General features: G+C 48.6%; 2 protein-coding genes across 5 annotated transcripts in view; both read left to right on the forward strand.

Moving 5' to 3' along the window:
* The window catches only part of zeb2a (zinc finger E-box binding homeobox 2a), a 46384-nt gene extending 34063 nt beyond the window's left edge, over positions 1-12321 (forward strand). The window contains exons 7-10 of one of the 3 annotated variants that reach the window (XM_056435235.1): positions 2501-2609; positions 3269-5193; positions 5868-6048; positions 11277-12321. In XM_056435235.1, the coding sequence (XP_056291210.1) occupies positions 2501-2609; positions 3269-5193; positions 5868-6048; positions 11277-11905 (2844 nt within the window). In that variant the 3' untranslated portion in view covers positions 11906-12321. The other 2 variants (XM_056435242.1, XM_056435250.1) reach the window with 2 other exon arrangements.
* A 4384-nt stretch (positions 12322-16705) lies between these two features.
* Positions 16706-22500, forward strand: part of gtdc1 (glycosyltransferase-like domain containing 1) — a 33412-nt gene continuing 27617 nt past the window's right edge. Inside the window, exons 1-2 of one of the 2 annotated variants that reach the window (XM_056435342.1) lie at positions 16706-16718; positions 20524-20717. In XM_056435342.1, coding sequence (XP_056291317.1) covers positions 16707-16718; positions 20524-20717 — 206 coding nt within the window. In that variant the 5' untranslated portion in view covers position 16706. The remainder of the gene's footprint in view (positions 16719-20523; positions 20718-22500) is intronic. The other variant, XM_056435351.1, reaches the window with a different exon arrangement.

Below are 22500 nucleotides of genomic sequence, written 5' to 3' on the forward strand. Positions count from 1 at the left end.
GTTCTCCATTATATGTGATATGTATTGTCATGTACACATGGACGGATTAAGAAACCACGGGCCCCTGGGCCTGGAGATGTCAAGGGCCCCCCCCCCCCACCCGCAAAAAAAATTAAAAACATCGCTAACAAAACAGTCCGTATGGAACAACGATACCGGAGCTGAGCAGACAACATAACGCAAATTATATGACCATGACATGAATGACTTAAGCCTAGCATATACCGGCTATGGCGCATCGTGTCATATCATCATATCAATACAAAGTTAATAACAGCTACTTCACGCAGAGGCTCTGGATTAGGGGCCCCCTGAGCTCACGGGCCCCTGGTGCCGGTAGGCTCGTTCAGTAATCCATCCCTCAGTAGGACTATTGGGGCCCTGTTACTGACATGAATGACTTTAGCCTAGCATATACCGGCTACGGCGCATCGTATCATATCATCATATTCATATCAATACAATGTTAATCACAGCGACGTCACGCGCGGAGGCTCAGGCCCAGGGGCCCCCTGAGCTCACGGGCCCCTGGTGCCGGTAGGCTCGTTGGGTAATCCATCCCTCAGTAGGACTATTGGGGCCCTGTTACTGACATGAATGACTTTAGCCTAGCATATACCGGCTACGGCGCATCGTGTCATATCATCATATTCATATCAATACAATGTTAATCACAGCGAGGCTCAGGCCCAGGGGCCCCCTGAGCTCATGGGCCCCTGGGCCTGGGCCCGGTAGGTTAATCCATCCCTGCATGTACAGACTTTATAGGGTTAATCCTGTCACTGTGTTGATGGGCAAAGAGAACAACCAATCAGAGGCACTGAAGATGACACGTGACACATAAAGCTTTGCTTCTGACAGCGAGAGTTACACTGAAACAAAGTGACGCCCCACGGTCTTTATTCCTCCGTCATTATATTCCCGGTAACACCGGGTATACAGCCGGGACCGCTGGACATCAACACATCTGCTAGCAGACTGTCACGCTCGTAGCTCGTAGCTAGCGCTAGCTACGAGCTAACGCTAGCTACGAGCTAGCTTAAGCATGGTTATAATGGATAATTTATTATTTCTTGGGCTACTTTTATGAATGCAAGACTTGCAATCAACGATACGGTACTAATCTGAGTTCCGGCTGCTCGTCATCATCGGTCTCCCCGTGTTCAGGGGACCGGTGACGGTCTCCCCGTAGCGCCCAGCCTGACGCAGGTGTGCTCCACACGGGCTCACAGTCACACAGGCCACGCCTCCTGTCAGAGTTACATATGAGAGGCTCGCGACCTGCTGACGGGGCGGAGTCACCTGAGAAGTTCACAACAATAGTTTTTTTCAATTTCAATCGGCTCAGGTACCGGAATGTGTGTTGCGTTTCGGTCCGGGTAATACCGGTTGTATTGGAACCGGTACCACATTGGCACCGGTTTCCGGTACCCAACACTAGTAGAGACAAACACACACACACACACTCACACACACACTCACACACACTCATGCCTCTGAAACCAGTGTGAACCTCGTATATTCTTTAATAAAACCTGGTCTGGTTCATCTCTCAGGCAGCTGCTCCCCCCCCCCCCCCATGTGGACTTCCCCCGCCCTCTGACTGCACGTCAGCTGTTGTCGGAGTGACGCTGTAACAGATGCGATTACAGTCGATCACACCCGGAGACACACGCCGTATTGTGTCCAGCAGACACGGTCAGCGTGTTCCCGTGATCGGAGTGAAGCGCTTCCTGCCCTCGCTGCACCTCCTGACCCTCTGATCGGAGTGAGATACCTCGTACCTGACCCCCCCCCCCCCACCAGATGGTCTCTTCTCTGCTGCTGAAGGGATTCATAATACCCTCATGAGTTTAAGTGCTTGTTTATTTGTGTCCGTCCTCTGAGTTAAAGTGTTAAAGAGAGGCTGAGGAGACGGTGAGAGGAGAAACTATCGGCTCTCCTCGTTACCCACAAGCCTCTGTGTTCCAATACCACTTAGAACATAGACAGAGGACACGTACTAGTTCATAGTTACATGAACAGCAGGTACAATAGGTAGAGCAGGTATAAGTATTAGTTCAAATGATAGAGTGCAGGTATAAGTATATATTATATAATTTAGGAACAAGTAAATGGACATGTACTACAAGTAAATGGACATGTACTACAAGTAAATTGACCTTTATTACAAGTAAATGTACATGTACTACAAGTAAATGGACCTGCACTACAAGTACAAGGGTTTGTTTATCTCTTTATTTGCATTTCCAAGCGTGGAAGCAGCGACAAGAGAACCACGTCAGCCCACGCGGTTCCTCACGTCGTGCTGCAGATCTTTGAGTCGCATCAGATCCGCTTCACTAAACGCGTTCAGGTTCCCCGTACTCTGCTTCTCTCTCTCTCTCTCTCTGCTTCCCCCCCTCTCTCTCTCTCTCTGCTTCCCTCTCTCTCTCCTCTCTGACTCCTACTCGTCCTCCGTCACCAGTTAACTCTGCTTTTGTTTCTTTTCCGTCTGCAGCCGCCGCCGTTCAGCGACGCCGCCACAAACCGCAAGTTCAAATGCAACGAGTGTGGAAAAGCCTTCAAGTACAAGCATCACCTGAAGGAGCATCTTCGCATCCACAGCGGTGAGTCGTCCTCCTCCCCCTGAACGCACCTCACAGTGACATGCAACTGATACCTCTTCTCTTCTTTCACATTCTCCTTTAATCACCAATGGTTCACGTTTACACTTTTATGTCAAATCATTCCACCAGAACAGCTGACAGAAGCTTAGTCGACCGAAAGGTACCCCAAATGTCCCGAAAGGTACCCCAAATGTCCCTAAAGGTACCCCAAATGTCCCAAAAGGTACCCCAAATGTCCCGAAAGGTACCCCAAATGTTCTAAAAGGTACCCCAAATGTTCCCGAAAGGTTACCTGAAATGTTCCCGAAAGGTACTCCAAATATTCCAGAAAAGTAAAAAAACATACAGGAAGAGTTAAATATAGTTAATTAATGATATTTATTGATATTTCAGTCTGAAGCAAAATGGTGGAGGGACAGACAGACAGACTCACATTAGCTTCCGTACAGCGATTCACATAAAGGCCGGCCCCTCGAATAAAATCCTGACTTCTGATTGGAAGGTTTTTTTAAAAATGTAAATATCACAACAAGCCACCATTATTATGAGCCAAATCAAAAAGTAGGAAACTGTCCAATCTGGCCGAAACTGATTTCATCCTGATAAAACTGTATTATTATAAACTAAATGGAGTTTACATCTCTTGTGTTGCGGTGCAGGTGAGAAGCCGTACGAGTGCTCCAACTGTAAGAAGCGCTTCTCCCACTCCGGCTCCTACAGCTCCCACATCAGCAGCAAGAAGTGCATCGGCCTGATCGGCATCAACGGACGGGTGCGCAACGGCAACAACGGCAAACCCGGTTCCTCCTCCAACACCACGACCTCATCGCCCGGAAGCCCCGCCCTCGCACAGCTCCGCCACAAACTGGAAAACGGGCGCCCGCACGCCCCTTCAGACCAACATGGTCAACTGGACATCAAACCTGAGCCAATGGACTTCAACGAGTACCGGCTGCTGATGGCTTCTCAGCACGGATTTGGGGGATCGGGTGTCTACCCGAACAGCCGTGGTGGAAGCCCCCTGGCCATCCACAGCTCCTCCCAGAGCCCCCTTCAACACCTTGGAGGGCTGGGGCTGGACCATCCTCTGCTGGGCTTCTCTGGTTCTTTCTGTAACAATCTGAGCGAGGTGCAGAAGGTGCTTCAGATAGTGGACAATACAGTGTGCAGGCAGAAGATGGATGGGAACCCAGAGGAGATCTCCAAGCTCAGGGCCTACATGAAGGAGCTGGGGGCCCAGATGGAGGAGCAGAGGCTGGTGCAGGCCGGTTTCCAGGTGGTGGGCGATGGCAGCCCCACAAAGAGCATCATCGACTACACGCTGGAGAAGGTTAACGAGGCCAAGAGTCTGATCCACGACTCTAAGAGGCAAGTGGACATCAAGAAGGAGAAGCTGAACCACTCACCCGAGCTCAGCTGTGAGGAGAAATCTCACGATGGCCAGAATCAGTTCCGACCATTCTCTTGCCAGTACTGCAAGGAGACCTTCGCCGGGCCAATCCCCCTGCATCAACACGAGCGCTACCTGTGCAAAATGAACGAGGAGATCCAAGCGGTCCTGCAGCCGACGGACAGCAGTCCTGCCGGACGCTGCGGGACGATGCCCACTGAGCTGTCCACTAGCGAGCAGGCCACCAATCCCATCAACCCCTTCAAGAACCACGTGTCGGTGCTCAAGGCCTACTTTGCCATGAACACTGAGCCCAACTCAGAGGAACTGCTCAAGATTTCGATTGCTGTCGGCCTTCCTCAAGAGTTTGTCAAGGAGTGGTTTGCCCAGTGGAAGAACCAAAAACATCACGAAAGTCATCTGAGGAAGAAGTCACCCCCCCCTGAACGGGGCGGGCTGGATGTTAACCACAGCTTTAGCCGGTCACAAGTGTCCCTTCCGACGGCAGATTTACACCGAGGTTTCACTAACGGTGACGCCTCCCACAGACTCACAAAGGCCAACCAGTTTACAGGCAACAGGCAGAGAAAAGGGGACAAACCACTAGACCCCTTAGACCACTTGAGACGCAACACTCCATCACCCCTCAACCTTTCCTCTACTTCCTCCAAAAACTCTCAGAGCAGCTGTTACACTCCAAACAGCCTGGCTTCTGAGGAGGCCCATGGGGATATACCACTGGATCTGTCGCTGCCCAAACTCATGGCCCTAAAGCTCATGTCTGCGCGGGAGAAGCAACCCAGGCTCAACGGTTTCATCATTGAGCGCAATGGCGAGGCACTGCGTCGAGAACAGGTGTCCAGGCCCATGGACCTGGTCAACATCAAGAAAGAAGTCCTGTACTCCGACGGTGGAGGTAACTCTGTCCACCAGCTGGAGAAAAGCACCAGTCCCATCTTTGGGATTAATCCCTTTTCTGGGGGTCCCGTCTACAACGCTCTGCCATCTCACGGAGCGTTTCCTCCAGCCACCTTCATGTCTCCTGCCCAGGCCACCATCCCGGGCCTCAGGCCCTACCCGGGCCTTGACCCCATGAGCTTCCTGCCTCACATGGCCTACACCTATGCCACCGAGGCAGCCACGTTTGCTGAAATGCAGCAGAGGAGAAAGTACCAACGGAAACAAGGTTTCCAGGTAAAGATAGTTAACAACCTACATATTGTCCATGATGACTCAAAACCTAGAGTGTTTCCTGATCTTAAAACCTCTGCGGTTAAAGTCTGGTTGACTTTAGGTCAGGGGCGGCCAACCAGGTGCTATTAGTAAAACCACAGGGTCCATTAGGAGCTGTTCGGTAGCTTCAGATCGAATCACATCGGATCTTTATGGTCAGAGCCTTCACTCTCAGACCTCATCAACTTCTGTTTTCAACTTTCAACCTTTAGGACAACAACGGCAAGAAGTCAGAAAGTGCTGAGAAGAATGAACTTTTTAACATCTGTAATAATCAGGACATGTGAGACAGCCAGAAGCTACAGAACAAATGCTGGAGATAGTTGTGTGGAGTGAACACAGATAGTTCTAAGGAGATGTTGTAGTTCTGGTGATGAGGCAAATAGCCACAAGTCGGTCTCCTGATAAACTATTTGATGTCTTTATCTGTAAACATGATCCCAACCTCCTCTTCCCATATGTCCTTTTAAGTGTCCCCTGGATGAAGGGGACTAACCCAGGTTGGACCTTTAAGCTCTGTCCAGACTTGGGATCATGGAGGCCGTGTAGGGGGGCGTGGACCAGAAGGTGTCTCTGAGCGTGAAGCCGACAGGTGTGGGATTATCACACATATTGAATCTGTCTCTGTGTCTCAGGGAGATCTGCTGGATGGGACGGCGGACTATCTGTCGGGCCTGGACGACCTGACAGACAGCGATTCGCTGCTGTCCAAGAAGAAGATGAAGAAGACTGAAAGTGGTATGTACGCGTGTGACTTGTGCGACAAAACATTCCAGAAGACCAGTTCCCTCCTAAGACACAAATATGAGCACACAGGTATATATAACATTTGGACACTTCTTTTTTTTACCCCCACCCCGATGCTTCTGTGCCCTCTCCCTTCATTTCTTTGTTTCACTTTGGTTTCATTCGGTCACTTAGATCCCCCACTGGTGGTTCCCTTCTGTTCTCTGTGCACCCTTAAAATGATCCTTCCTTTTCAGCGGGGGGGAAGGGGGGGGAGGGGGGGGTCAGTTCATACGGAGAGAATTACATCAACATTCAGCGCCCCAAATATCAGCACTTCATTCATCTGTGGTGTGTTTGTGTGGAGAGGAGGAGGAGGAGGAGGAGGTGTGCATGTGTTGCTGTCTATGTGTGTGTGTGTGTGTGTGTGTGTGAGGGCTGAAGATCAAAAGGAAATATTAATTACAGCAGAAAGATGGTATATTTTTACATATTCCAACTGTAAACAAACAGTTTGATTTGAAGAGTCTCAGTAAAGATCTCACGGGTGAACTTCTCCACGCTTTAAATGTTAAACATGAACGAATCATAAAAGCCAGAAAACACCAAACAAGCTGAACCTTCGTTAAAACATGATCCACGACCTCAGTGACCAAAACCACGACCCCAGTGAACAAAACCATGACCCCAGTGACCAAAACCACGACCCCAGTGAACAAAACCACGACCCCAGTGACCAAAACCAAGACCCAATGATCCAAACTACGACCTTATGATCCAAACTAGGACCTAATGATCCAAACTAGGACCTAATGATCCAAACTACGACCTAATGATCCAAATTACGACCCAATGATCCAAACTACGACCTTATGATCCAAACTACGACCTAATGATCCAAACTATGACGTTATGATCCAAACTACGACCCAATGATCCAAACTACGACCAAATGATCCAAACTACGACCTAATGATCCAAACTACGACCAAATGATCCAAACTACGACCCAATGATCCAAACTACGACCTTATGATCCAAACTACGACCAAATGATCCAAACTACGACCCAATGATCCAAACTACGACCCAATGATCCAAACTGCGACCTAATGATCCAAACTATGACCTAATGATCCAAACTACAACCAAATGATCCAAACTATGACCTAATGATCCAAACTATGACCTAATGATCCAAACTATGACCTAATGATCCAAACTACGACCCAATGATCCAAACTATGACCCAATGATCCAAACTATGACCCAATTATCCAAACTACGACCTAATGATCCAAACTATGACCTAATGATCCAAACTACAACCAAATGATCCAAACTACGACCTAATGATCCAAACTACGACCCAATGATCCAAACTACGACCCAATGATCCAAACTACGACCCAATGATCCAAACTACGACCTTATGATCCAAACTACGACCCAATGATCCAAACTACGACCTAATGATCCAAACTACGACCTTATGATCCAAACTACAACCAAATGATCCAGACTATGACCTAATGATCCAAACTACGACCCAATGATCCAAACTACGATCCAATGATCCAAACTATGACCCAATGATCCAAACTACAATCCAATGATCCAAACTACGACCCAATGATCCAAACTACGACCCAATGATCCAAACTACAATACAAATCCTCTTGATATTTCCTCTTGATTTTAGAAACAAACCTTGTGATCAAAGTGCTAATCCGTGCTCTTTCATTGAATTTTGATTTAAAGATGAGACGAAAAGCTTTAAAAAACATTTCTAGGTTCAACATATTTTGTCGAGGTAAAGTTTCCTGTACGGATAAAAAATATTGTTTTTGTATATTTTTCTGTTCAAATCCAAGAAACTGAGACAAATCGACTTAAACTGTATTTTAAAATGAGGCGAAGCCGTTACCTGAGAAACCGGCTGCGACCCGCTCTACCTTTGTCTCTTTCGCACCGTTACATCATCCCCCCGCCCCCCGACAGCAGGATCTACGGCCACGGTGATTTGTGCCGTGTGGTTGGCAGGTTGGCAGCCTCCTGAAGCGAGTCAGATGGAAGAAATTATCACTGATATGGAAAACGTAGTAAATCCAGGAGTGTGTGTGTGTGTGTTGTGTCTCTGAGCTGTGTGTGAGGAGGCATCCTGACTCCTTGTGTCTCGTGTGTGAGGAGGCATCCTGACTCCTCGTGTCTCATGTGTGAGGAGGCGTCCTGACTCCTCGTGTCTCTCGTGTGAGGCCTGACTCCTTGTGTCTCTTGTGTGAGGAGGCGTCCTGACTCCTCGTGTGTGAGGAGGCGTCCTGACTCCTCGTGTCTCGTGTGTGAGGAGGCGTCCTGACTCCTTGTGTCTCATGTGTGAGGAGGCATCCTGACTCCTTGTGTCTCGTGTGTGAGGAGGCATCCTGACTCCTCGTGTCTCATGTGTGAGGAGGCGTCCTGACTCCTCGTGTCTCTCGTGTGAGGAGGCGTCCTGACTCCTCGTGTCTCGTGTGTGAGGAGGCGTCCTGACTCCTTGTGTCTCTTGTGTGAGGAGGCGTCCTGACTCCTCGTGTGTGAGGAGGCGTCCTGACTCCTCGTGTCTCGTGTGTGAGGAGGCGTCCTGACTCCTTGTGTCTCGTGTGTGAGGAGGCGTCCTGACTCCTTGTGTCTCATGTGTGAGGAGGCGTCCTGACTCCTTGTGTCTCTTGTGTGAGGAGGCATCCTGACTCCTCGTGTCTCATGTGTGAGGAGGCGTCCTGACTCCTCGTGTCTCATGTGTGAGGAGGCGTCCTGACTCCTCGTGTCTCATGTGTGAGGAGGCGTCCTGACTCCTCGTGTCTCATGTGTGAGGAGGCATCCTGACTCCTCGTGTCTCATGTGAGGAGGCGTCCTGACTCCTCGTGTCTCATGTGTGAGGAGGCGTCCTGACTCCTCGTGTCTCATGTGTGAGGAGGCATCCTGACTCCTCGTGTCTCATGTGTGAGGAGGCGTCCTGACTCCTCGTGTCTCGTGTGTGAGGAGGCGTCCTGACTCCTTGTGTCTCTCGTGTGAGGAGGCGTCCTGACTCCTCGTGTCTCTTGTGTGAGGAGGCGTCCTGACTCCTCGTGTCTCTCGTGTGAGGAGGCGTCCTGACTCCTCGTGTCTCATGTGTGAGGAGGCGTCCTGACTCCTCGTGTCTCTTGTGTGAGGAGGCGTCCTGACTCCTTGTCTCTTGTGTGAGGAGGCGTCCTGACTCCTCGTGTCTCTTGTGTGAGGAGGCGTCCTGACTCTCGTGTCTCTTGTGTGAGGAGGCGTCCTGACTCCTCGTGTCTCTTGTGTGAGGAGGCGTCCTGACTCCTTGTCTCTTGTGTGAGGAGGCGTCCTGACTCCTTGTGTCTCGTGTGTGAGGAGGCGTCCTGACTCCTCGTGTCTCTTGTGTGAGGAGGCGTCCTGACTCCTCGTGTCTCTTGTGTGAGGAGGCGTCCTGACTCCTTGTGTCTCTTGTGTGAGGAGGCGTCCTGACTCCTTGTGTCTCATGTGTGAGGAGGCATCCTGACTCCTTGTGTCTCGTGTGAGGAGGCGTCCTGACTCCTTGTGTCTCATGTGTGAGGAGGCGTCCTGACTCGTGTCTCTGTGTGAGGAGGCGTCCTGACCTTGTGTCTCATGTGTGAGGAGGCGTCCTGACTCCTTGTGTCTCTGTGTGAGGAGGCGTCCTGACTCCTGTGTCTCATGTGAGGAGGCGTCCTGACTCCTGTGTCTCGTGTGTGAGGAGGCCCTGACTCGTGTCTCAGTGTGAGGAGGCGTCCTGACTCCTCGTGTCTCGTGTGTGAGGAGGCGTCCTGACTCCTGTGTCTCTGTGTGAGGAGGCGTCCTGACTCCTCGTGTCTCTGTGTGAGGAGGCGTCCTGACTCCTCGTGTCTCGTGTGAGGAGGCGTCCTGACTCCTGTGTCTTGTGTGAGGAGGCGTCCTGACTCCTCGTGTCTCGTGTGAGGAGGCGTCCTGACTCCTCGTGTCTCTTGTGTGAGGAGGCGTCCTGACTCCTCGTGTCTCTTGTGTGAGGAGGCGTCCTGACTCCTCGTGTCTCGTGTGTGAGGAGGCGTCCTGACTCCTCGTCTCTCTTGTGTGAGGAGGCGTCCTGACTCCTCGTGTCTCGTGTGTGAGGAGGCGTCCTGACTCCTCGTGTCTCGTGTGTGAGGAGGCGTCCTGACTCCTCGTGTCTCGTGTGTGAGGAGGCGTCCTGACTCCTCGTGTCTCGTGTGTGAGGCGTCCTGACTCCTCGTGTCTCTGTGTGAGGAGGCGTCCTGACTCGTGTCTCTGTGTGAGGAGGCGTCCTGACTCCTCGTGTCTGTGAGGCGTCCTGACCTCGTGTGAGGAGGCGTCCTGACTCCTCGTGTCTCGTGTGTGAGGAGGCGTCCTGACTCCTCGTGTCTCTTGTGTGAGGAGGCGTCCTGACTCCTCGTGTCTCTTGTGTGAGGAGGCGTCCTGACTCCTCGTGTCTCGTGTGTGAGGAGGCGTCCTGACTCCTCGTGTCTCGTGTGTGAGGCCCTGACTCCGTGTCTCGTGTGTGAGGAGGCGTCCTGACTCCTCGTGTCTCGTGTGAGGAGGCGTCCTGACTCGTGTCTCGTGTGTGAGGAGGCGTCCTGACTCCTCGTGTCTCTGTGTGAGGAGGCGTCCTGACTCCTCGTGTGAGGAGGCGTCCTGACTCCTCATGTGTGAGGAGGCATCCTGACTCCTCGTGTCTCGTGTGTGAGGAGGCGTCCTGACTCCTCGTGTGTGAGGAGGCGTCCTGACTCCTTGTGTCTCTCGTGTGAGGAGGCGTCCTGACTCCTCGTGTGTGAGGAGGCGTCCTGACTCCTCGTGTCTCATGTGTGAGGAGGCGTCCTGACTCCTCGTGTCTCGTGTGTGAGGAGGCGTCCTGACTCCTCGTGTCTCGTGTGTGAGGAGGCGTCCTGACTCCTCGTGTGTGAGGAGGCGTCCTGACTCCTTGTGTCTCGTGTGTGAGGAGGCGTCCTGACTCCTCGTCTCTCTTGTGTGAGGAGGCGTCCTGACTCCTCGTGTCTCATGTGTGAGGAGGCGTCCTGACTCCTCGTGTCTCGTGTGTGAGGAGGCGTCCTGACTCCTCGTGTCTCGTGTGTGAGGAGGCGTCCTGACTCCTCGTGTCTCGTGTGTGAGGAGGCGTCCTGACTCCTCGTGTCTCTTGTGTGAGGAGGCGTCCTGACTCCTCGTGTGTGAGGAGGCATCCTGACTCCTCGTGTCTCGTGTGTGAGGAGGCGTCCTGACTCCTCGTGTCTCTCGTGTGTGAGGAGGCGTCCTGACTCCTCGTGTCTCTTGTGTCTCTGCAGGGAAGCGCCCTCACCAGTGTCAGATCTGTAAGAAGGCCTTCAAGCACAAGCACCACCTCATCGAGCACTCGCGGCTGCACTCCGGGGAGAAACCCTACCAGTGCGACAAGTGCGGCAAACGCTTCTCCCACTCGGGCTCGTACTCGCAGCACATGAACCACCGCTACTCGTACTGCAAGAGGGAGGCGGAGGAGCGCGAGGCGGCCGAGAGGGAGGCCCAGGGCGAGGCTGGGGGAGGAGCAGGAGGAGGAGGAGGAGGAGGTCTGGAGGAGCCCACCGAGGTGCTGATGAGGAGGGCCTACCTTCAGGGGCTCGGACCGCTCGGGTACTCGGACCCAGAGGACCAGCGGGAGGACGGCGGTACGATCACGAGGGACGAGGGAGGAAGACGGGAGGAGAGGGACGAAGACGAGACGTACGAGGAGGTGACAGACAGGCGGGAGGAAAGTTTCAGGGAAGGAGACGAGGTAGAGGAGGAGGAGGAGGAGGAGGAGGAGGAGGAAGAGGAAAGAGACAGCAAGATCCAGATGGACTCAACGATGGACGACAAGGGCAGAGACACGACGCAGCTGATGGACGTGAGCTCACGAGAAGGGAAGACGGACAGAAAGTCAGAGCCGGAGGACTGACGTCGAGACAGAGACACTCGCTGGCTTCCAAGGACTGAACACAAATGATTGAGGTTCAAACTCAGCATCAACCCGGTGTGTTAGTCCCGGTATCTGTCCACAATGCCCTCTATGACATGTCCACAATGCCCTCTATGACATGTCCACAATGCCCTCTATGACATGTCCACAATGCCCCCTATGACACGTCCACAATGCCCCCTATGACACGTCCACAATGCCCCCTATGACATGTCCACAATGCCCCCTATGACACGTCCACAATGCCCCCTATGACATGTCCACAATGCCCCCTATGACATGTCCACAATGCCCTCTATGACATGTCCACAATGCCCCCTATGACATGTCCACAATGCCCTCTATGACATGTCCACAATGCCCCCTATGACATGTCCACAATGCCCCCTATGACATGTCCACAATGCCCCTATGACATGTCCACAATGCCCCTATGACATGTCCACAATGCCCCTATGACATGTCCACAATGCCCCTATGACATGTCCACAATGCCCCTATGACATGTCCACAATGCCCCTATGACACGTCCGCAATGGCCCCTATGACATGTCCACAATGCCCGCTATGACATGTCCACAATGCCCCTATGACATGTCCACAATGCCCCCTATGACATGTCCACAATGCCCTATGACATGTCCACAATGCCCCCTATGACATGTCCACAATGCCCCCTATGACATGTCCACAATGCCCACTATGACATGTCCACAATGCCCACTATGACATGTCCACAATGCCCTCTGACATGTCCACAATGCCCCCTATGACATGTCCACAATGCCCTCTATGACATGTCCACAATGCCCCCTATGACATGTCCACAATGCCCTCTGACATGTCCACAATGCCCCCTATGACATGTCCACAATGCCCCCTATGACATGTCCACAATGCCCCCAATGACATGTCCACAATGCCCCCTATGACATGTCCACAATGCCCCCTATGACATGTCCACAATGCCCTCTATGACATGTCCACAATGCCCTCTATGACATGTCCACAATGCCCCCAATGACATGTCCACAATGCCCCCTATGACATGTCCACAATGCCCACTATGACATGTCCACAATGCCCACTATGACATGTCCACAATGCCCTCTGACATGTCCACAATGCCCCCTATGACATGACCACAATGCCCCTATGACATGTCCACAATGCCCCTATGACATGTCCACAATGCCCCTATGACATGTCCACAATGCCCCTATGACATGTCCACAATGCCCCTATGACATGTCCACAATGCCCCTATGACATGTCCACAATGCCCCTATGACATGTCCACAATGCCCCAATGACATGTCCACAATGCCCCTATGACATGTCCACAATGCCCCTATGACATGTCCACAATGCCCACTATGACATGTCCACAATGCCCACTATGACATGTCCACAATGCCCCCTATGACATGTCCACAATGCCCTCTATGACATGTCCACAATGCCCTCTATGACATGTCCACAATGCCCCCAATGACATGTCCACAATGCCCCCTATGACATGTCCACAATGCCCCTATGACATGTCCACAATGCCCACTATGACATGTCCACAATGCCCCCTATGACATGTCCACAATGCCCGCTATGACATGTCCACAATGCCCTCTATGACATGTCCACAATGCCCCCTATGACATGTCCACAATGCCCCCTATGACATGTCCACAATGCCCTCTATGACATGTCCACAATGCCCCCTATGACATGTCCACAATGCCCACTATGACATGTCCACAATGCCCCCTATGACATGTCCACAATGCCCTCTATGACATGTCCACAATGCCCCCTATGACATGTCCACAATGCCCCCTATGACATGTCCAAGCTCAACAATGCCCCTTATGATGTGTCCCAGAGTAACAATGTTCTGTATGAAATGTCAACAATGTCCCCTATAACATGTCCAAGTTTAAAAATGGCCCCTATGACATGTCAACAATGTCCCCTACGACATGTAAAACTTAACGTTGTGTAGGTTTAAAGTTTAACATTCTACTTGTGAGCTTCGGTCAGTGAAGCTGAAACATTAAAATCTTTCATTAAAAAAGAAACAAAAACATGACGACAGACACTTTACAGACACAAACTAAGCTCAGAGTTCTTTCTTTGTTTGAACCAGAGAGCGTATTGTTTACCGTTAGCTACCATGTAGACAGCAGGCTTGCTAATATTAATGCTAATGTTTATTAGCAATGCAACTGAACTCAGTGACTTCTAACTGCTAGTTGTGGATTCAGATGCTAACTCTGCTAACATGCTCCTGGCTCACAAGCTAGCGGTTACTTTTCCAGCTACGGCAGTTGATGGAATAGCCACAGAACTAGCTAACGCACTAATCGTTAGCTAACATAAAGGACACACGTGAAACGACGTTGATTCATTTCTAAATGAAGCGCGTTTTTCAAATAAAAGAGAACTGCAGATTCTGCAGTTCAGATATTAAACACACGGTGGCTTTTCCTTCAGTCTAATTACTAAAATATGAGACTTGTTCGGGTGCAGCTGAAATCCTTTCTGTTCAGTCCTCAACACGACGACGTCATGAAGCTGGTGGGATTGTTTTAAAAATCCACATTACACGATAAAATTAAAGCAGTAATAATGTTTGTCATTATAATGAAGTGAAGCTGTTTTTAATGTACAGTATTATAAAGGCCTAAACGCTGTGTGGTGCTACCGTGTTCTTAACTCCCTGTGTCCCGTTGTGAAACCCCGCATCAGGAAATTGCACTTCTCGACTCCTCGATCCACTACAACAACAACAACATATTTAGAATTAAAAAATAAAAGAGGGGGAAATAAGCCTGGAGTACACGGTCACTTCCTGTCAGTGTTATTGTTGTACTTTGTCTCTTTGACTGTGACGTTTTTTTAATTTCAATCCCGTTTTTGTTTTTTTGTTGCCAATTTAACCATACAACTTTGGGCCTACTGATTTATTTTTTCTTTATGTGAAGGAACATTTTAAACCTGTGTGATATTACAAAATAAAATGTTGATGTAAGTCTTAAAAAGGAGAGGAAGGAGCGCAATATGAAAGATAAAAATAAAAAAAGGACAGAGCCTTTGTGTGTTGAATTGTTTCTCCAGAGAAAGCCTTATATGCAAACCTGTCCACCTGTTCTGCAAAGTGCCATCCCTGTACAGTGTCCCCTGTCCTCGCTTCAGTATTAACATGTCATCACCGCCTGACTCGTCAGTGTTAGCGTAGATAGACGCAGTTTGTTAGTTTACATACGTTTGTGCAATTTTCTCTTCCTGTTTGTTCCGCGACAGTATTTCTTTATCAGTATTTCTTTATCAGTATTTCTTTGTCAGTATTTTTGTTGTTTCTTTGTTGAATTTTTAAACACAAATGTAATGTTTTTGTTGTTGTTTTTAATTGAGAATTTACCATTTTATTTATGTGAGTCATTTTTATATTTCCTAATTGTATTTATTTCATACTGTAGTGTACAGTATTAGAGTTCCTCTCAAATAGATATATTTTAGTTAAAAAATATTCTGTGATTGACTCTTAAAATATGAATATTATGCTATTTGGAACATTTCAATTGTTTTGTATTTTTGTTTTATTTTCCGATTGGAAACTACTGGAAATTCTAAATTTGGGGAACTTTTGATATGATGATTATTTTGAAAACACTGTATTTTTGAGACTTAAATCCACTTTATTCATCCCACTGAGGAGGTGACGAAGGACTGATGATGATGATGATTAAGGAATTCCTAAAAATGTCTGAAGTATTATTATTGAATTTATAATTTCTCTTGTAAATGACCATGCTCGAATAAATGTAGCCAAATAAAATTTTAATAAAACTGTGTTATTCTTATTGTACGTCTGTTTGATTTATTAGCACACACACACACACACACACACACACACACACACACACTCAGTGATACAGCCCACAATTTACCAAATTACAAACTCCCCTCAGAGGGCTTTACACTCTGTACACATACAACATTCCTGACCTTTGACCTCACATCGGATCAGGATAAAATCCAGAAATTATGAAGAATGAGTATATTTGACATGGGCCACGATCCATACCTCCACAATCCATGAAACAGAAGGAGGAAGAGGGGGGGGGGGCGTGGCAGGAGGTGCGGTGGCGGTCTTGGAGAAGTAGAGTCGGGTGTCGTCAGCGTAGCGGTGGATGTCGAGACCATGACGACGGATGATTTGTCCAAGGGGAAGGATGTAGATGATGAAGAGGAGGGGACCCAGCACAGAACCTTGAGGGACACTGTTAGATGTACTTTTACCTGAGATGAGTACAGTGTAGAGTTAGATGTACTTTTACCTCAGATGAGTACAGTTAGATGTACTTTTACTTCAGATGAGTACAGCTTAGAGGTAGATGTACTTTTACCTGAGATGAGTAGGCCTACAATGTAGAGTTAGATGTACTTTTACCTCAGATGAGTACAGTTAGATGTACTTTTACTTCAGATGAGTACAGTTTGAAGTTAAATGTACTTTTACTTTTACTTAAGTACATTAAACACATTTTAACAACATATTCAAATCAATCAATATCATTATTGTTCTACTACATCTACAACATCTGTTATTATTAGTAGTCATAATGTTTCATCGTCATTCAGCTTACTCTCATTATTATAATATTCTATATTAAAGGGATGTTATTGATTGGTGAGCTGGATGACGTCGGTCCCGCCTGCCTCAGCTCAAATAGTAACGTGATGACGTAGGCAGGGCACGTGAGTTGTTGGCGCCGGGAACATGCAGTCAGAGGTGAGCGCTTCCCTCTGGAGCAGCCGGGACGGGGCTGTGGTCCTCCCGAGGGCTGCGGCCTGCTGCGGCCGGCTGTGACCCGCTGTGGCCGGCTCTCACCGGCCCAAACAGTCGATCAGAGGAGAGCTAGTTAGTCGGTAGACGTTAGCCGTTAGCTGTCCTGATGTCTGTTAGGTTTACGGAGTTATGAGCTGTGAGCTACGAGCTAACGGCTATGAACTACGAGCTAACGACTACGAGCTAACGCCTACGAGCTAACGGCTACGAGCTAACGGCTACGAGCTAACGACTACGAGCTAACGGCTATGAACTACGAGCTAACGACTACGAGCTAACGGCTGCGAGCTAACGGCTACGAGCTAACGGCTGCGAGCTAACGGCTGTGAGCTAACGGCTGCGAGCTAACGGCTATGAACTACGAGCTAACGACTACGAGCTAACGGCTGCGAGCTAACGGCTACGAGCTAACGGCTGCGAGCTAACGGCTACGAGCTAACGGCTGCGAGCTAACGGCTACGAGCTAACGACTATCATCTATGTATGAGCTAACGACTATCATCTTAGCTAACGGCTAACAGCTATGTGCTCTTTCAGCTCTCAGGAATCACCTAACTGCTAACATAAACCTGTAATAATAATACATGTGTTCAAGTACTTTTACTTTAGCTGAGTAAAGTTTGAAGTTAGATGTACTTTTACCTCAGATGTGTACATTTAACACATTTTAACAAATGAAGATTTTTTCAAATCAATTTGGAAAAGTGCTCTTGGTATTACTATAATGTACTGTGTGATATAATACGACATTATACTGTGTATACTACTATAGTGTACTGTGTAATATAATACTACATTATACTGTGTAATATAATACTACATTATACTGTGTCTAATACTACAGTACTGTGTAATATAATACTACATTATACTGTGTCTAATACTATAGTGTACTGTGTAATATAATACTACATTATACTCTGTTACTACAGTGTAGGCTACTGTTTAATATTATACTACATTATACTCTGTCTTACTACAGTGTACTATGTAATATTATACTACATTGTATTATATGTTGTATAATACTACAGTATATTGTCTGTAATACTACACTACTGTGTAATATAATACGATAGTGTAGTATTACACACAGTAGACTGTTGTATTACACAGCATACTGTAGTATTAGACAGTATAATGTAGAATTATATTATGCAGTACACTGTAGTATCAGACAGTACATTGTAGTATAATATTACATACAGTATAATGTAGTAATACTATACAGTATAGTGTATTACTACTAGAGATGCACCGATCAGTTTTTTGGGGCCGATCACCGATCACTGAAATCAGTATCTGCCGATCACCGATAATACCAATCACCGATCACGGTGTCGATTGAAGCATTCTATTTATTGTGTAGCATTGTTGCTATGAGGACTATGAGGAAATACATATATAAAGCAACTCAAACATTAAAGAAATTACAGATTTCTTTAAACATTTAGGATTTTTACTTTGAAAAATGTCCTAATTGATTAATTAAAATAGTTTGATTGCTATTGTAGGGGATTTCAGATATGTATGGAACACATCTACATTATTCATTTCCTAGAACTCTTGGGGAAATCTATTTACAGGACTTTTCTTAACATACAAAAGTCTGACTTATTTTTATAAACTCTTCCTTGGTACAGTAAAAATGTTTTAATGTTAGCATAGCTCAGTGGGGTAAGAGGGCCGTCCTGCAACCGCAGGGTTGTGGGTTCGATCCCCGCTCTCCCCATTAGTTGCAAGTGTCCTTGAGCAGAGCAAGAACCCCCAGTTGCCCTCTTTGCTTCCACTTCACCTGCACCCTTAAAAAATAACTAAGGATTGTTAAAAGAAGAGAGAAATTTTGGGGATAAATAAAAGTGTATATTCTATTCTATAATTTAAGCTAAATCTCAGAAACGATCTCTAAAGATACAAAATCAGTTCATTGTTTACTTGTACATGTTAGTGTATGATTTGTCGACATCTTATTTTGAAAAACGGATGTTGTTTCATGTGGTTCTTTCCGCTAACTTTGCAAAACCGGATGTTGTCACTTAAATCCTTCCGCTAACTCTATCAAACCCTCTCACTCCCGATGGAATGTGTTTAGCGTGAGCATCTCTAGGGGCTCAGAGCCTCAGACATGTGAGAGTCGGCTGAGTCGACCCAGAGATTCAACTCGGGACGGGACGCCGCCGGTGGTGAGGATCCTCTGACCTCTGACCTCTCACTCTGGCCCTCGCCGGGCGATCGGTCCTTTATGTGCGCGGCGATTGAAACGTCTGATAGTTTTTCTCACAGATGTTACGTCATCTGATCGGACGTTTTGAGAACGCCGATCAAAACCGATAATGGGAATATCGGCCGATATGGATCGGCGCCGATCAGATCGGTGCATCCCTAATTACTACAGGTTATTATCGGAATCAATAAAGCTGTATTGACTGATAAGATATTTGTTGTTTGTTTCAAAGCCAATATATCAAATAAACACTTTACATGAATACATTCGTTACATAAATAAATACCTACATTAATAAATACCGACATAAATATTTTAATTTCCTTTTTTATTATTTAAATTCTTAAATGTAATATGCCCTGCCCCAATGTTATTGTGTGTTTTTGTGTATATAAACATGTTTGCTGCTCCCGGGGATGAATACAGTAATATCTTATCTCCATCCAGTGGTTCCCAACCTCTGGTTCAAGACCCCCTGACGGGTCCCCGGACCCCCCTAAGGGGTCCCGCGCTGAGGCTGCGTTTCCTCTGCGGCTGCATTCAGAAGTCCTGATTGGTCCATCTGAGCACAATGACCGCCATCCTCTATCTCCTTTTCCCCTCCGAGTCACGTAACCCGCGCGGGGCGGCGGCTCGTCTCCTCGGGCGATGGCAGCAGCAGATATCGACCGCGGGCCGCGTCTGAGTGCAGCCGGCGCATTAGCTCCCATTGTGGCGAGCTAAATGGACGCGGAGACGTCCACTTCCTCCCGCCGCCGCAGTGGACTCATCACGTTCTCATTATCGCAGTTTTGTCGCTGCAGAGTTAAACTTTTCTGCAACAATAGTTTACGGAAGAGAGGGATCAGCTCTTCCTCATTCTGCACAGGAGAATACACATTTCTATTCTCCGCTATCAGAGGGACGAGCTGCGTGCTATCTGGGGACCCACCGGGGGGTCTGGCGCCTCATGTTGGGACCCCTGGTTGGACCGTCTGAGCGCTGTCTGCTGTCAGCATTTTGAAATGCATTCAGGAGGCTGTGATTGGTCCCGATAAACTTTATTATTTGGCCATAAAAAAGCTGCAGATTCATTTTCCGTTGTCTGATTAATCCAATAATGAACAGAAAGGAGCCGCTCAGCGTTTCTGCTTCCAGTCATATTAAAGTGTGATGACATTCAGACAGAATTATTCTAATTATTTAGATTCCTAGAAGACGTGACTCCTCACTCAGTGCATGTTGAAACAGGATGACCATGATTATTAATAATGTGTTTTGCCTTTTTAATTCATCAGTTTATTCTAATAAATATTCAGATATACTAAACATAGATAATGTAGCTCTGACCATCTCAGGCTTGTTTTTTTTTAACTAAAGTAGTTCTGAGGATTAATAACTTAACGTAATTCAAATATCGAGAGCTGCCGTCTACTTTGACAATCCAGTCCTCCATGAATTATGTTTGTGTATTAATATGTGATCAATACGTCTCTGATCAAGATGTGTCTCCTCTGATCAATAGGTGTCTCCTCTAATCAATAGGTGTCTCCTCAGGGTGCCAGCGTTCTGCTGGTGGAACCATTCTACGGCGGTTCTCACAAGCAGCTGATCGATCTGCTGCAGCAGAACATCGAGGGCTGCTGCGTCTTCACGCTGCCCGCCAAGAAATGGCACTGGAGGGCGAGAACGGCAGCGCTGCACTTCAGCCAGACTATCCCCACCTGTCCGTCACACAGGTGAGACCCACACAGGTAACCCTTCAGCCAGACCACCCCCACCTGTCCGTCACACAGGTGAGACCCACACAGGTAACCCTTCAGCCAGACCACCCCCACCTGTCCGTCACACAGGTGAGACCCACACAGGTAACCCTTCAGCCAGACCACCCCCACCTGTCCGTCACACAGGTGAGACCCACACAGGTAACCCTTCAGCCAGACCACCCCCACCTGTCCGTCACACAGGTGAGACCCACACAGGTAACCCTTCAGCCAGACCACCCCCACCTGTCCGTCACACAGGTGAGACCCACCCCACCTGTCCGTCACACAGGTGAGACCCACACAGGTAACCCTTCAGCCAGACCACCCCCACCTGTCCGTCACACAGGTGACGAGGACTAGTGAGGAGGTTTAGTAGAGAGGTTTTGTGAGGAGGACGAGTGGACTAGTGAGGTCAGTGAGGAGGACTAGTAAGGAGGTTGAGTGAGGAGGACTAGAGGACTAGTGGGGAGGTTTAGTAGAGAGGTTGAGTGAGGAGGACTAGAGGACTAGTGGGGAGGACGAGTCAGGAGGTTGAGCAAGAAGGACTAGAGGCCTAGTGGGGAGGACTAGGGGTTGAGTGAGGAGGCCTAGTGGGGAGGACTAGAGGACTAGTGTGGTGGACTAATGAGGAGGATTAGAGGACTAGTGAGGAGGACTAGAGGACTATTGAGGAGGACTAGAGGACTATTGAGGAGGACTAGAGGACTAGTGCGGTGGACGAGTGAAGAGGACTATTGAGGAGGACTAGTGCAGTGGACTAGTGAGGAGGACTAGAGGACTATTGAGGAGGACTAGTGCGGTGGACTAGGAAGGAGGACTAGAGGACTATTACGGAGGTTTAGAGGACTAGTGAGGACTAGACAGTCGGCTGATCACTGCTAGGAACTCGATGATGACGAACGTGTGAAGGTTCCATGACGAGTAAACGGATCCGCTCGTGGTGTTGATGTTTCTGCTCCTCACGCCTCAGAGGTCTCTAGCTTCAGAGACTTCAGAGGAAACAGACTTCTTTGAGGAAACAAAGCTGGCGTCGGGAACAATCCTCTCGGACTCTACTTAGCGGTGCAGAGTGAAACTAGAGCCCCAGCTGCTTTGAGTCAGAGATTCCTCTTCCACTGTCTACCACACGCCTGATGGAGAGACTAGAGCAGGTCCAGGAAATGAGTCTTGATCTGAGCACCTCAAAGTGATCAGCGATGGCAAGAAACCACATCAAGTCCAGACCATACCAACAAGTCCCAAGTGAGTCCAGACCATACCGACAAGTCCCAAGTGAGTCCAGACCATACCAACAAGTCCCGAGTGAGTCCAGACCATACCGACAAGTCCCAAGTGAGTCCAGACCATACCAACAAGTCCTGAGTGAGTCCAGACCATACCAACAAGTCCTGAGTGAGTCCAGACCATACCAACAAGTCCCAAGTGAGTCCAGACCATACCAACAAGTCCCGAGTGAGTCCAGACCATACCAACAAGTCCCAAGTGAGTCCAGACCATACCAACAAGTCCCGAGTGAGTCCAGACCATACCAACAAGTCCCGAGTGAGTCCAGACCATACCAACAAGTCCCGAGTGAGTCCAGACCATACCGACAAGTCCCGAGTGAGTCCAGACCATACCGACAAGTCCCAAGTGAGTCCAGACCATACCGACAAGTCCCAAGTGAGTCCAGACCATACCAACAAGTCCCGAGTGAGTCCAGACCATACCAACAAGTCCCAAGTGAGTCCAGACCATACCAACAAGTCCCGAGTGA

The sequence above is a fragment of the Pseudoliparis swirei genome, chromosome 2 (genome assembly GCF_029220125.1).
Source record: "Pseudoliparis swirei isolate HS2019 ecotype Mariana Trench chromosome 2, NWPU_hadal_v1, whole genome shotgun sequence".
Classification (NCBI taxonomy): domain Eukaryota; kingdom Metazoa; phylum Chordata; class Actinopteri; order Perciformes; family Liparidae; genus Pseudoliparis; species Pseudoliparis swirei.